We start from the raw sequence: 16845 nt of genomic DNA on the forward strand, positions 1-16845 counted from the left end.
TCTGAGATATGGAAGTGAAGCTGGGACTTGAAGACACAAGGCATGTGGACTTACATGGAGAGACAGATTGACAAATGAGAAAGTGAAGGAGCATTGTTGTGTGGATGTGATAGGAAACATTTGGAAAATTTCATTGAGGTGGTTTGGGCATGTGGAGAGGATGGAGAGCAAGAGACTAATGAGGAGAGTGTATGCGAGTGAGGTGGAGGGAGGGAGAGGGAGGGGGATACCGTGGATGAGATGGAGGGATGGAGTGGAGAGGTGTGTGGGTGAGGGATGTGTGAGCTCAGGGGAGGGACGTGAAATGACGGGGTACAGGGCGACATGGAGGCTATTTGTTTGTGGCCACCTTTTGCAGGACTGAGGTGTCTGGCAGTAAATAAATAGATAGATAGATAGTAACACTGATTAAAGTGAAAAATACTATGTCGTATGATTGAAGGAGTAAAGACTACTTGTACTGTACTGTAACTATTGTTTGTATACTGGTAACGGTATTTGCCTACTGAGTTCTTCGAGGTGAGAACAGGACTATATATTTTTTTCATATAATTAATAGCAGCTTTGGTCAAAATCTATGATAGGAAAGCTACTCACGAATGTAAAATTTGGTGAAACTGCAGGAGAAGTCCTACTTGTATAATACAGTATTGTATTTTCCATCATAAAATGGCTATAACATGAATTTCAGTGTGAAAGTAAAGTATTACTGTACTGTATAAACTTTTCTTTCATAGGTCTACAGCATCGGAGTCTTGGAAATTTAGGATTTGCAGTGGAAAAATTGTCATTTTGTTTTAGAATGTTCTGTGCCATTCAGTTGCAAATGAAAACAGCATTATCTACTTATATTTCACCCAACCATAGCTAACATAAGGTAATATTTCATCAGGTCGCAGTGCTGCATAATGATCACGGATGAATTCTGATTCAGTTAGAGTATTAGCTTGGTTTAGACTGAAGGTGTATTTCTAATGTTTTTGATGGATTTTAAATAATTTGGACTTAAAATGGATCCAACACAATGTTCTTGAGATGAATAATAAGTCTGCTTGGACTGATATATTTATTTTTTTTGTCATGGTTCAGTGTTAAGTGAGGCGAGACGTCATGAGTGGCCGAGGCAGACCTCCCAAGAGGAAGCTGGATGAGCAGCAAGGTAAGGTGGGAGGAAGGTACACCAGAGACAGCTGAGAGTATTGGAGTGAGGAAGAGGAGTAGGAGGAGGGGTGAGATACTGACTAGGCTGTCCTCACTAATGTACAGTATATACTGTATCTGTAAGTAATATTTTTCAGAGTATTGCTAATATTTCCATACAACTGATACTGTAAATTAGGAGAAACTGGAAAATCAACTATGTGGGCAGCAATGAAATATTAAAAGTAAATTTAATTTACTATGGATATAGTATCCAAAAAAGTTACTTACGGTATAAGAAGGATTGCTTTGCACTGGCTATTTGGAAAAAGAAAAAAAATTGCAGTTAACAGTGAGGGATAGCCTTTAGCTAAAAATATAGGATATTGAAGTGATCTTTGTGATGGCAGGGTTGGTGCCATAGTTTGAGAGGCAAGGCAGATATACAAGGACCTTCAACATCTTACACTCAGTTCGTGATACAAGGGAGATCCAGGGCAGCTGATCACAGAGATATATTGAAGATGACCAGAGATATACAGTAATCCCTCATTTATCCAGACGTGCAGTATCCAAACCTGTTCATTATCTGGATACTGGACCTTGGTTCTATTAAACCATCACCCGAATTTACTTGCAGTTGTCTGAACATAAAATTCTATGAGAACTTAGGCCGGCCAGCCGACATGTTCAAACAACCGATACTGTGGCCTATGGACTCCAGCCTTGCGCGGGAAATGGCTGTAACCCACATCATGAGCTAAAATGTCCATCTGCCTCTGTACTGAGTGGTCAAAGTCGCGTGCTGACTTGTTCACTCCGTATGAACCACCAGCACCTGAGTAATACCAACCGTAATCTATGAGCGGTGTCAGAATGCCTGTATACATCCCCACAGAATGTCTGAAATCGCGCGGCCACCGGGATTAGTCTTTCCCAACTGCCTGCACACATGTAACACAGACCTCAAGCCACAGGTCAGGCGAAAGTGCCCGTCCGCCTCAACGCTGAATGTCCAAAGTCACCTGGTCACCGGGAGTTGTGTTTCCCAACAGCCACCATGCAAATAAGACAGACCACAAGCCACAAGTCAGATGAAAGTGCCTGTCCACCTCGTGGCAGAAGGGTGAAAATCCTGCCCACAGCCTCACTACTTCCCCCCTCCTATCTCTCATCTGTTCCCTCCCATGCTCTCCGCCTTGCTAGCCCTGCCTCGTGGCTTCCCATCTCACTCCCTCAGTTCATCCCCTCCATGCTGAAAGCACTGACCTGTGAGTTTTTCAAGTTTTTGGTGATGTATTTGAATACTGTTGGTTGTATCAAAAGTCCGTGAAATCCATGAGAAAGCTCATGAATTCTGCATCTAGACATATGCTTAACTCTTGCAAGATGTGGGCAAAATTTTACACTAGGATGGTGGGATGCTATTTGAAGGTAAGTTTTACTTTAGAATAACATTTATTCTCTCTGCAGTTTGTTATTTTACTCATTAATTTTATGTGTATTTATTAGCTTATAAACACCAGTGAAGATGATGATATACACTTTATAACAATATAACCAATTTCCATGGCATATTTGCCTTTTTTTTTTTTTTTTTTTTTTTTTTTTTTTTTTTTTGCCCCTGGAGCAGCTATCACTGTGTCACAGAAAGATAACTGATTTTCCAACCGTCTACAGATTTTTTGTGGATTTTTGTTGTTGATGCATTGTTTTCATGGTGTTTAGCATTACTATAGATATGTACTGTATGTTGTGATGTCTCAGTTTGGCAGAATGACAGGAAAACACTGCCAAAATTTGGAGGAATACAGTACATAGAGGCAGTTTTTTTTTTTTTTTTTTTTTTTTTTTTTTTTTTTTTAGCATTACTTTGGAGATTCTTGTGTGTTTTGATGTCTAAATATGGCAGATTGACCAGAAAACAGTGCCAAAATTAGGAGGGATACATTGCATACAATAGTGTATAGGTGGGGTGTTTTCTGGTTTTCAGTGTTTTTATTTTTTTTGCATGGTTTTCTTGGTGTTTAAAATTATTTTGGATATTCCTATATGTTTTGATGTCTAAACATGCCTGAATTATCACAAAACACTGCCAAAATAAGCAAAGGTACTGTACACATAGGTTAAGTATAGGTTGGAGGTTGGATATAGGTAGGGTTTGGGTATATTAGGGAGGATATTGTTCATTATCCGGATATTGCCACTACCTGGACATGCCTTTGACTCCATTACTTTGGATAATTGAGGGATTACCAAATTCTGGCTGGGCTATTCTCACATTCCTTTTAAAGATGACCATGGCAACAAATATTTGTGTAGAATGTTAGTTCTGTCATTACAATATTATATGCAATGATAGTTTGAGAAAGAGGCAGCTTATGAACAGGCACCTGAGTTTTTCAGGGAAGATGATTCGTTTCTTTTTTGAAGGCTAACATGCTTTCCATGCATCGGCCATGGTCACCTATTGGCGGCTCTCCATGCTGCTCGATCACTGGCAGCTTCCCTATTTAGTCCCCTATCCGTGAGGTCATACTCAATGACCTCATCCCAGGTCTTCTTTTTTGGTCTACCTCTTGCTACCCTACCCCCAACATTAACACTTCTCACTTCCTGCACCCAGTTATCATCCCCCCTTCTCTCCACATGGCCAAACCATCTCAATGTACCCCTCCTCATCACAGCACCAATATACTCCAGTCCCATCCTACCTCCCAACTCTTCCATCGTAAACCTGGCCGCCCCAGGCCTTGCACTTAGGGATGCACTGCACATCTGCCAAAATTATTGCCATCTCTGTACATTTGAGCCTGTGAATATCCTCAGCCTTTAATGGCCTGGTCTCACTACCATACAGCATTACACTCCAAACACATGCTGCATACAAAGATCCCTTAGCATAGAGAGAAGAGATCCTAACGAATGTGACAATGCACCTGCAGGAGATACTGAAAACCGACTTTGAAAAATGTTTCAGACAGTATAAAGAATGCTGGGCTATGTGTGTCAAGTTAGAAGGGGCCTACTTTGAGGGGGATTAGTGTCCTAGCTCAACACATTAGCTATTTATTTTTTTAGAGCTTAGGGTCAGATACTTTCAGAACAGACCTCATAACCATAACCGCACTAACCAGCCACTCCTCAATCCCAAGCTTTCTCATTGCTCACTTTGCCACCTCCCTAGGGACTTTGTCAAAGGTCTTCTCCAAATCATCAGAAATAAAGTACAGATCCCATTTCATTCCTATATATTTTTCTTGCAGCTGACAGACAGTGAATATGGTGTCAGTGGTCCCTTTGCCTGGCATAAACCCAACCTGCATTTCATCTGTGTAGACACTTTCCCTAATCATACCTTTTAGGACTATCTCCATTACCATCATTATCTGGTCCCAAAGTTTATGCCTCAATAATTTCCTCTTTCCTGGGCATCACCCTTCCCTTTGTACACATTAACAGTCAGACTCTTCTGTCAGTCATTGGGGACAACACACTTATATATAATTATATTTATCAAATCAGGAACTAACCTCACTCCTGTATCAGCTGGGGCCTTAAACATTTCAGCAGTCAACCCAGACACCCCTTCCACTTCTCCAGCTGTATCCTGTCTGTTGCTCTCTTCTTAGTAGCGGTATCAGTCAAAGGCCAAGGGCCAAGCACTGGATCTGCTGACAAACCTACCCTGTTCCAGTTAAATTCCACATTCAGCAACCAGTTATAATGCTCTCTCCAGCTGTCCTTAATATCCTCGCTGTCCTCTACTACCCTTCCCTCATTATTCTCCACACAGTCTACCTAAGATATCCCTGTTGTTTTGTAGGCCAACGAAAAGCAAACAAAGAAGCACGTACGGAGTCAATTGTCATAGAGGTAACAGATGCTGCACACCTCACCCTCCAAACCCTCGTACCTGATGACTTTAATTTTCGGCCCATTGAGTACACCCAGGATGAAGAAGAGGATGATGATGAGGATGAGGATGAAGAGGAAGAGGAGGAAGATGGAATGATAAGCCAGGGAAGTATGTGGAGAGGGAGCAGCGAAGGGGACCTGGAAGAACCTAAACCACAGGTTAGAGTAATTTCTTTGTGCAGTATTGAGATTAAGGAGTTGAATAGAGTTAAGTTATTAATGGATTCCACCTCAGCTAATATCAAGAATGAGGATAATTCTACTTATATGTAAATGGAGTAAGTAATCTCTGCTTGTTGCATCTTAAAACTACTGTTTGTTTCTATGCAGTGAAATGGAGATGCATTTTTTAACCATTTTTAAGTCAGCCAACAGAATATTGGAAAGTCAGTGAAGTGCAGTAGTTTAAGCCACCAGATTCAAGACCTAGAAACCAGTTTTCAGTATGAAGAGATTTAGAAATCAGAACATAACACCAAGACCAGTTGTAAATTCTAAATACAGTGTAATACTGCATATAGCTACCAGCTACTGTATGGTATGATGTAACAAGGAAGAATACTGAATCCAGTCAACTCATTGAAGAAGAAAAGACATTGACAGCATATAACTACAGCAGGCCTATGCATATCTGAAGGTACAGGAAGTGGGTGTTGGGTAGCATGAGCAGGCCTGTGAGATGTGGTAGATTTTTACCCTATGAACACCAATTTTAAGCACCATGTCAGTACTGAATAATACAGAATAGTTACTTGTACCTCTACAGTAATGTAAATTACATTAAATTGAAACTTTGAAGGTGTAGGAGCATGTACAGTGGAAGTATATATTGACCTATATGTACTAGAATAACCTTTGCCTCAAGTGATCGTTTAAACAGCGCAATCTTCGCCTACTGATAAATGATGATAATTTCATTCCTAACAGTGCATTCCACAGTATTCATTTTTAGCATATGCTTGCTGTTACTTGCCCCAGTGTAGTAGTGCTGGAAAACAGGCGAGATTAACCTCATTCACCCTGTTGCTTGATTGTCATGTGTAATGGTCACCAAGCATTTGAAACCATCCATGTGCAAGCCCAGTTGATTTATGCTTTACTTCATTGCATTACTTCATACATATTGTTGATCATTGACAGTGAATCATGCCCCCTCGGTAATAACTCTAAAGAAATAAGATGATGATGCTATACCCACTCTGTCTGTCAGATCCTGTATTTTTAGCAAAACTGCTTAATCATGAAAGGGGTGGTCATGAACAAATCACCTCCATGTCTCTGGTCCTTCACGACCATACTGCTTTCTCTATACCTCACACCTCTCTCATTCATATTCTGCTTAGTCCACGTCATGCTTGGTCTCCCTGTCTGCATGACCTCTCTTTTACTTTTGTATTGTACAGGGTGCATTCTCCATGTCAGTCTCCCACTCCATTCCCTCCATATTGCCAGACTGTTTCAGGGTACCCCTTCTAACACTTTCCGGCACATCCACATTGACAGCTCAGTGCTTGTGGGCTTCCTCAGGTGCCATTCCGTCTCCACGTAACTCCACATGCTCTTATCCGATTTGCAGTGTATTGAGGTTCAAAAATTGAGAATACAAAAGAGTGTTAACTCACATATCATGTTTCCCAGTGCTTGCCTGCTGTTCCTGTAAAAATACTTCATCCTTATACATATTTCTGCATCACACCAGGCTCTGTTCATAGTTTGGTGTTATAATTTAAAATTTTCAAAAATAAGTTAAAATCTTTTTGGCGCCTGGTGGTTTAGTGGGTAATTATTGTGCTCCAATCGGATTGAGCCAGTGAAGGTTTATATCCAGGGGATGGTTGGGGTTGATTGCTCATGTAATGCCAATCAGGGATGAGTGAGGCTGGTCACTCTCATCTTAAATGTCGGGACCAACCTAGCCCCGGGCTCCTATGCTCCTCATGGGGCAGTGTAGGATTGGATGATGGATGGATGGATGAAGTTAAAATCTTACTTGCACTGGGATGTGTGTTATGTGAAGCATACATATACAATATCAGAATCAGCCAGTTCTCATACAGTTCTGTCTGTTGGATAATTTTCTCTTTCTGATTCCAGTACAAATGCTAATTGGCTTTTTTTTTTTTTTTTTTTTTTTTTTTTTTTGCTAAAGCACAGGGATAGATAACATCAACAAAGTTGCCACCTTTCCTCATGGTTTTGTTTTTTGTGATGTAGCTGTTTATGTTTAATAACTTAGTATATTTTAAAAACTCTGTTCATTCATTCATTCATTGCCAGACGCCATGTATCCCAACCGGGGTGGCCAAGGGCTTAGAGTTAATTGTTTTACAGGGAGGGGCACTAATCCTCCACCAACCCCACCTGACATGTAGGGATGCCAACAGCATCTGGTGTTCCCAGGCGGTCACCCATCCAAGTACTAACCAGACCCGACGTTGCTTAACTTCGCTGATCGGACTTTCTTCAATAAGATGTTGTACAAGGGGAATTAATGGCCCGTACAGTAATACGATGTCAATGTGTTTAAAAAAAAAAGGGGGGGGGGTGTCTGGCAACTTTTTATTAATAATGCTATAATCTTGCCACCATCCATTGATTTGTATCTGTGGTGAAATTCGGGGCTTGGCTGTGTTAAAAAAAAAAAAAGGGGGGGGGGTGTCTGGCAACTTTTTATTAATAATGCTATACCCTTGCCACCATCCATTGATTTATATCTGTGGTGAAATTACAGGGCTTGGCTGAGTCTGAATGGTACAATACCTTATATGTAATAGACATCTCAGTAAAAAGTCACCACCCAAAGGTTAAAAAATATGAAATATTGAAAAATAAATATACTTAGCAAAGTATGTTTATATTGAAAATGCTGTATATGACTAACATAAGCATATACCCTGCATAATCTTCACATAGCTGTAATATCTCACATTATTAATGTATGAAAGGCCTGTTTAAAGCTGTTACTTAAGCATTTTGGTTCATTAGAAACAGTACTGGGTACAGTAAAAAGTACCATACCACAAATTGCATGGCCACCCATTAATTAAGTACAGTAATCACTCCAATATCCGGATCAATAGAGCCATCGGTAGGTTCGGATATTGGTTTTGTCCGGATATTGGGCCCCAGCTTATGGACTTGTACTTACGGACCCTGACACAGAGAAACACCTATACAACTCCCTCCGGACATGCATAGCACCTATTTAACACCCAAATCACACCAATAAGGCACATAAATGACTGAAATAAATGCAATAGAAACATAAAATGTGGGTTTAGAAGTATGTTCATACATTAATAAACATTCTGGTACTTATGGACTCTAACCGAACCTAACCTAACCGAACCTAACCGAACTCTGAAAAACACATTCCTACTGCACATGCATGAGGTAAGTTTAGTATGGAAAGAAGTACAGTATGACACTTTCTGGTAAGTATAGTATGGGAAAAAATACAATATGAAACATTCTGGTAAATATAGTATGGGAAATAGTACAACATGAAACATTTTGGCTACTTACAGCAAGTCCCTGGCCACCTCGATGAATAACCGCCTCCTCTCGGACTCTGACAGTAAGAACGATTTCCTGAAGCACTTGCACTACACTCTTCCTGAAGTCTTGCACTGAACTTAGTCACTAACACACAGAAGTCCGTTCTTTTCACAGTGTTCACTTTAGTCCAAATAATGTTCCATTAAATTTAAGTGTTGCACATTAACTTTTCCCAAGTTTTTTTAAGTTTCCAAAGCCAAAACAAAGAAGGTTAGTTACGTTAAATTTCTTTTCTACTTAGTCTTTTCTCCCAACTTGAAAACCTTAACACAACACACCGTTTTTTTCACTGCACAACACTCAAAATTCCCGTGTGGTCTAGTGGAGAAGTTCTTGCTGTTTATTCACTGTCAGAGCCCGAGAGTATCACTGGCAGGCGTCCAAGGGGTGCATCGGTGGGTAGTGGTGATGGCGTACCGACTACAGAAGACTCTGAAGACAGCCGCAAACTCACGTCGAGCGGTGACTCCACTGTAGCTGATGTGCTGGGCTGTGGCTCGGAGCATGAGGGCCTGTCTTGGGGAGGCAACGGAGTGGAACCAGGGCTTGGCACAGCGGGGGTCACGGGCCTGAAAAAACTGTCAATCGTTGACTGACGCAAGGACCGACGATTCTGGCGATTGATGATGCGCTGCCGGAAAGCACGCACTTCCTCCACGAGTCCCAAGGGCCCCATCTCCCTGTCGCAGTCCGGGTGTTCCAGGTAGTCTAGGACGAACTCTAGATGTTCCCGGAGTGCGCTCAGCTTGGGGATGGCTGGAGTAGTGTCCTGCTGGGCGGAGTCTGCATCATCATCGCCTTCGTCGTCGGAATCTTCAAGTTCGGGACTGACACCAGCAACCGAAGACGCGATCTCGATATCAGACAACGTCTGATACCCAGGATCGCCCTCGTCGTCGTCCAACCACTCACGAACATCGTCCACATCAACATCGTCGCCGTGCGTACGTAGCCGTGCATTTTTTTTTTTATGCAGGGAAGAAGGAACCAAAGGCCATGAGCCCGCAGTAACAGTTCCCTCCAAGAGAAAAACAAAATACAAGAGAGAGCCAAATTCAAGATCCGATCATTTTGAGATGCCTGGACACACTGCGTTTGAAAGACTGGAGATCATAGGCAGGAGGAAATACAGACAGAGGGAGACAGTTCCAGAGCTGACCTGTTGCATGAATGAAAGACTGGGAGTAACGGTTAACTCTTGCATTAGAGAGTTGGACAGAAAAGGGATGAGAGTTTGCTGCCAGACGGGTGCTACGCGCCCGTCGTAGAGGTGGAGGAATGCAAGCAGACAGTTCAGAGGAGCAGTGACCATTAAAGTAGCGATAGAAAAGAGATAAAGATGCAACAGTGCGGCGAAGAGACAGAGGTTGAAGGGAGTCAGTAAGAGGAGGAGAGTTAATGAGACGAAAAGCCTTTGACTCCACCCTATTGAGAAGAGCTGTATGTGGGGAGCCTCCCCACACATGAGAGTTGTACTCCACACAGGGGCGGATAAAACCCCTGTATAGAGTCAACAATGTGCAGGGGTAAAGAAAGAGCGGAGTCGGCTTAGCACACCCAATCTCCTGGAAGCAGATTTTACAAGAGATGCAATATGATCTTTCCAAGATAAGTCCCGAGCAAATGAAACCCCAAGCATGTTCAAGGATGGTGCAGGATTAATCTGAATATTATTAAACATTAGTGGGTATACCTGTGGAAGATTTTGTCGGGTTGATAGGTGTAAGAACTGAGTCTTAGAAGCATTAAAGACAACCATATTATTTTTACCCCAGTCAGAGATATGAGCCAAGTCAGACATTAGGTGTGCCATAGCCTCATCCCTTGTTTCTTGAAGTAACTGTTGAGATGGGCGTTGGAACCGAATGGAAAGGTGAAGGGTGGAGTCATCAGCGTATGAGTGGATAGGGTTAGATGTACAGCTTAGAAGATCATTGATGAATAAAAGGAAGAGAGTTGGTGATAGGACAGAGCCCTGAGGAACACCACTGTTGATAGATCTAGGAGAAGAACGATGGCTGCCTACGACAGCAGCTATAGAACGACCAGAAAGGAAGCTAGCGATGAAGGTACAGATAGAAGGATAGAAACCGTAGGAGGGCAGTTTGGAAATTAAAGATTTATGCCAGACTCGATCAAAAGCCTTTGAGATGTCAAGTGCAATGGCAAAACTTTCGCCAAAGTCTCGAAAGGAGGATGACCAGGAATCAGAAAGGTGAGAAGATCCCCAGTGGAGCGTCCCTGACGGAACCCGTACTGACGATCGGAAAGAAGGTTGTGATAGGAAAGATGCCTTAAAATTTTTTTATTAAGAATTGACTCGAAAACTTTTGAAATACAGGACGTTAAAGCAATTGGACGATAGTTGGAGGGTTGGGAATGGTCACCCTTCTTTGGGACTGGCTGAATGAGAGCAAACTTCCAGCAAGAAGGAAAGGTACAAGTTGACAGACAAAGGCGAAATAGTTTGCCTAGGCAGGGTGTAAGCACAGAAGCACAGTTTTTGAGAACAACAGGAGGGACCCCATCAGGCCCATATGCCTTGTTAGTACTGAGGCCAGTAATGGCAGAAAATACATCAACTGAAGTCAAACCCTAGGAAATCGTACTCCACATCTGTTCCGAGAAGCAGACGAGACCAACCATTTTCAAGAGTTTTCACAGGGACTTCCTTCCATGCACTAGCCCAGTTGTACAGCGCAGACTTGATGTTGTAGCGGCGAAGGTTTTCCAAAGTCCGCTTGCCTCGAGTGTCACGTCCTTCCCTGCGCTCGTCCTCGTCCTCGAGAACCACCATCACCTCGTCCAGGAACTTCCGACGGTACAGGCGCTTTGTTGCCACGATCACTCCTTGGTCCATTGGTTGAATGAGAGCAGTCGTATTAGGTGGCAGAAACATGCACCTAATATGGCCATTCTCAGCAACCAAGTCCTTGTCGCACGGGTGGGCAGGTGCATTGTCGAGGAGAAGGAGAGCCTTTACCTGGTCGCGAGGAATTCCCAGTGTCTTCGTCTGGTAATGTATGACCTCCTTGACGAAGTGATGGTGAAACCAGTCTTTGAAAATCACAGCTGTGAACCATGCTTTCAAAGAATGGTACCATACGACAGGAAGGACATCCATCACCCCACGAAGGCACCGAGGCTGCTTTGCACGGCCAACAATAACGGGCTTAAGCCGGTGCATGCCGTTAGCATTGGCACAACACAAAGCAGATATCCGTTCCTTAGAAAGCTTGCGGCCAGGTACACGCTTCTCCGTCTCATCGGCGAGAGTGTTCGTTGGCACCGAGCGATAGAATAGGCCAGTTTCGTCAGCGTTATAGACTTGACCGAGAGTGAGGCCCTCCCTGTCGATCAAGCCTTTCACCTTGTGCCGAAACTCGTCCACTCCATCCTCGTTAGCGTCCAATGCTTCGCCATGTGCTTTACGGTTAGTAAGGCCATGTCGCAACTTGAACGCGAAGAGCCAACCCTCGGATGCCTTGAAGTCTAGGGCGTCGTGAAGCCTTGCAAACTTCTCAGCAGCAGCCTTCAGCTCCGTTCCACGTACCATCACACCAGCTGCACGTTGCTGTCGATACCAAATCAACGTGGAGCGGTCGATCTCTGCATACTTGGGGGTAAACATAACCTTCCTCTCCACGTTGCGTTTGCTTCTCGACGAGAAGTCAGCCGTGTACTGCATGAGCTTGTCTCGGGAACGCTTGATATCGAACAAAGTCGACCGGGCCAGGTTGAACTCGCGGAGAATGCGAGAGGAAGACCAACCCGCATCAACCTTCTCCAATATCTCCCGTTTCTTCTCCAGAGTCAACACCACTCTCTTCCTTTTCTCAGGAGGCGGGGCCATCATCACACACACTAAGAGTAGGGCAGAGAGCAGCAGGAGGCCTTGCAGCAAGTACGGCACCACCACAAAAGCGAGCACGTGGGCAGCCATGGCGAACAGTGCAGGTCTTGTCGCGGTGAGAGACAGGCGGGAAGTGGGGAGGATGCAGCGGCGCTCTATCGGACGTCGGAGGAATGACGAACCAAAACAATGCTCTCACGCGGCGCGCGCGGCAAGTTCAAATTACGGACGGCAAAAAATCGATTTTTTTTCCAATTTTTTTGGATTTTCGGACCATTTTGGGAATGTTTGATCCCAGGACGATAAGGTTCGGTTAGTGGGGATGTTCGGTTATTGGGCGTCCGGATATTAGAGTGATTACTGTATATATGATAGACAGGGTTAGCCCTGGCCTCAGAAAAAGTGTAGCCAAGTTTTTCAAAAGCTTCCATACTAGTGCGACAAACCAATTTTTTAATTTCCAAATATAGTAAGACCTCACTATAATGGACTAATTGGGGCCCAAGCCATTCCGTAAAACACGAAATTCCGATAAAAGCAACATCTGGACTTCCCCTTGCTAACCCGGACTTTTTCTGATATATCAGACATTAGTCTGGATCGCATAAACAATTTTTAAACTGTTTTGACTACCACTGCGGTACTGTACAGTGTTATAACTTCACTACATTAATCAAATGATATATATAATAATACTGTACTGTACACTGATAAACTTGTCTTTTATTTTCCTTATTGTGGTGAACATACCTGAAGTGGTCAGGCAGTCCGGACTGCTTCTGGCTTTATTGGACTTTTTCCGATGTATAGAAATTTAATCTGGTAGCTCCTCAGTTCTGATAAAAGCTAATTCCTGTCTATTGAAGTCTGTTATATCGAGGTTTTACTGTATTTCACATAGCAACATGCAATAGTTGTTTAATTATATTTGACAAATAAACTGTATCTTTTCAGTTTTCAGTTCTTGTTTTTCTTGTTTTTTGGAGTGGTTGGTCAGTGGGGTGTGCCAGCTGAAGTAGATGGGAATGGTAGTGCTTTGGTGGACATCTGTGCTGGTAAGGGGTTGGCAATAGCCAACACCTACTTTCGTCATAAGATGATCCACCGGTATACATGGAGAGTAATGAGGAGGATGGATGGTGAACTTGTTGAACGAAAGGCAATGATAGACTACGTGTGTGTGGATGAGCAAATGAGAAGACAAGTGTTGGATGCAAGGGTGTGGAGAGGGTGGGGGAATGGAGTCTCGGACCATCACTTAGTGATGGCCAAGGTAGAGCTGCAAAGAAAGTGGTTGAGGAGACGAAGGGGAAGACAGGAGGAAGCAGCTCCTGTGAGAAGAGTGGAGAAATTGCAAGATAGTGAGAAAAGGACAGAGTATAAGAGCATAGTGGAAGAAAGATTGGGAAGGTATGAGCTAGAGCGGATGGAAGGGGTGGAAGACGTATGTAAGATATTCACGGAAGAGATAAGTGCAGCGTGTGAGGCGGTTTGTGGAGTGAGGAGGAGATGCAAGGGTGTGCAAGGGACAGCATGGTGGAATGATGAGGTGAAACGAGCTGTGGAACAAAAGAAGAAGGCATATGGTGAATGGTTGGCGAGTAGAGGTAGGGGAGAAGATGAGAGAGAGAAGAGAGAGGTATATGTGAGCAGGAGAAGGGAGGTTAAGAGACTGGTGAAGGAGAGTAAGAAGAAAGTGGATGAAGAGTTTGGGAGGAATCTGAGTGTGAAATGGACGGAGAGTAAGAAATTGTTTTGGAAGGAGGTAAAGAAAGTAAGGCAGTGTGAAAGGGGAAATAGTAGGGGAGTGAAAGATAGGAATAATAGAGTGTTGGTGGAGAAGAGAGAGAAATTGAGGAGATGGAAGGAGCACTTTGAGGATTTGTTGAATGTAGAGAGTGAGAGCAGTGTGAGTATAAGTGGTTGGGGAATGGCTGGGAGAAGAAGAGATGAGAGGAGGGAGGAAGAGATCAGTAGGTCGGAAGTAGTGGAAGCGATGAAGAAGATTAAGCTGGGAAAGGCCCCAGGAATTGATGGAATGTGTGGTGAAATGCTTAGGTATGGGGGTGAGATTGTTGTGGAGTGGATATGGAAGTTGTGTAGATTGGCTTGGGAAGAGGGAAGGGTTCCAGAGGACTGGAAATCAGGTATAATTGTTCCTCTGTACAAAGGAAAAGGGGAGAGAGAAGTATGTGGTAACCATAGGGGTATTTGCCTTCTTAGTGTGACTGGTAAAATATATGGTAGAATACTCATTGATAGGGTTAGGCATATGACAGAGGAGCTAGTTGGAGAAGAACAAGGGGGATTTAGGAAGGGAAAAGGGTGTGTAGATCAGATATTTGTTCCAAGATGTTTAGTGGAGAAGTATCTAGAGAAGGGAAGGAAAGTGTATGCTGCCTTCATGGACTTGGAGAAAGCTTATGACAGAATAGATAGGCAAGGTATGTGGAAGGTATTAAGAATATATGGAGTGGAGGGAAAATTGTTGAGTGCTGTGAAGAGTATGTACGAGGGAGCTAGGGCTACGGTGCGAGTGGATGGTGAGCTGAGTGAGTTCTTTGATCTCAATGTGGGACTGAAACAGGGGTGTGTGATGTCTCCATGGCTGTTTAATATATATATGGATGGGGTTGTAAAGGAGGTGCAAGGTAGGGCAGTGGATGTGGGGCTGGCCCTAATGAATGAGGGTGAGATTTGGAAGCTTCCGGTGTTGCTCTTTGCTGATGATACAGTATTGTTGAGTGAAGATGAATGGGAGTTGCAAGGTTTGGTAAATGAATTTGGGACAGTGTGTAGGAGGAGGAAGCTGAAAGTTAATGTAAACAAAAGTAAAGTTATGGTGTTTGAGAGGAATGAAGTCACAGAGTGTGCAGTGAGGTTGGATGGTGAGGATATGGAGAATGTGAGTGCATTCAAGTACTTGGGTAGTGTGATGAGTAAGGATGGAACTTTGGGGGATGAAGTACGTGAAAGGGTACAGCAGGGAAGAAAGGTTGTTGGTACACTGAAAGCAGTGATGAGAAATAGGGAGGTGAGTATGGAAGTTAAGAAGTCACTGCATGATGGTATTGTGATCCCTACCCTGACGTATGGAAGCGAGGCGTGGACCTTGCAAGAGGGGATCAAGTCAAGAGTGAGAGCAGTGGAAATGAGTTACTTGAGAGGAGCATGTGGAGTGACGTGGAGGGACAGGTTGACGAATGAAGAAGTGAAGGAACGTTGTGGGGTAGATGTGGATATGGTTGAAAAGATTAGGAGAAATACACTGAGGTGGTTTGGACATGTGGAGAGAATGGAGAATGAAAGACTGACTAAGAGGGTGTATGTAGGTGAGGTGGAGGGAGGGAGAGGGAGGGGTAGACCGAGGATGAGGTGGAGGGATGGAGTTGAGAGGTATATGAGGGAGGGGGGGGTGTTTTTTTTTTTTTTTTTTTTTTTTTTAATGCGAGGAAGAAGGAACCGAAGGCCATGAGCCCGCAGTAACAGTTCCCTCCAAGAGAAAAACAAAATACAATATAGAGCCAAATTCAAGATCCGATCATTTTGAGATGCCTGGACACACTGCGTTTGAAAGACTGGAGATCATAGGCAGCAGGAAATACAGACAGAGGGAGACAGCTCCAGAGTTGACCTGTTGCATAAATGAAAGACTGGGAGTAACGGTTAATTCTTGCATTAGAGAGTTGGACAGAAAAAGGATGAGAGTCTGCTGCCAGACGGGTGCTACGCGCCCGTCGTAGAGGTGGAGGAATGCAAGCAGACAGTTCAGAGGAGCAGTGACCATTAAAGTAGCGATAGAAAAGAGATAAAGATGCAACAGTGCGGCGAAGAGACAGAGGTTGAAGGGAGTCAGTAAGAGGAGGAGAGTTAATGAGACGAAAAGCCTTTGACTCCACCCTATTGAGAAGAGCTGTATGAGGGGAGCCTCCCCACACATGAGAGTTGTACTCCACACAGGGGCGGATAAAACCCCTGTATAGAATCAACAATTGCGCAGGGGTAAAGAAAGAGCGGAGTCGGCTTAGCACACCCAATCTCTTGGAAGCAGATTTTACAAGAGATGTAATATGATCTTTCCAAGATAAGTCCCGAGTAAATGAAACCCCAAGCATGTTCAAGGATGATGTAGGATTAAGCTGAATATTATTAAACATTAGTGGGTATACCTTGTTACGTGGTTGCCAATGAGACACGACACGGCTCACCCGACCATCCACCTGTGCATGTTCGAAACCTGCATCTCCCACCTCCACTCGCTACCTCTGAATACATTTGGAACAGAAACTGAACGAATGGACCATACTATGGCACATTGTTGCGATGACGTCAGGTGTTGAGGGTCCAGGACTTCGGGGCTTCGGATTCGTTCGAAT

At 43.7% G+C, this 16845-nt stretch overlaps 1 protein-coding gene across 1 annotated transcript in view; it reads left to right on the forward strand.

The window, feature by feature from the left end:
* The first annotated feature begins 1110 nt into the window (after positions 1–1110).
* Positions 1111–16845, forward strand: part of LOC145413422 (uncharacterized) — a 96229-nt gene continuing 80494 nt past the window's right edge. Inside the window, exons 1-3 of the mRNA XM_080283108.1 lie at positions 1111–1159; positions 2118–2411; positions 4967–5217. Of these exons, the coding sequence (XP_080139234.1) occupies positions 1111–1159; positions 2118–2411; positions 4967–5217 (594 nt within the window). The remainder of the gene's footprint in view (positions 1160–2117; positions 2412–4966; positions 5218–16845) is intronic.

Source organism: Coenobita brevimanus, chromosome 96, assembly GCF_032717465.1.
Source record: "Coenobita brevimanus isolate Jiangsu-jjx chromosome 96, ASM3271746v2, whole genome shotgun sequence".
NCBI lineage: Eukaryota > Metazoa > Arthropoda > Malacostraca > Decapoda > Coenobitidae > Coenobita > Coenobita brevimanus.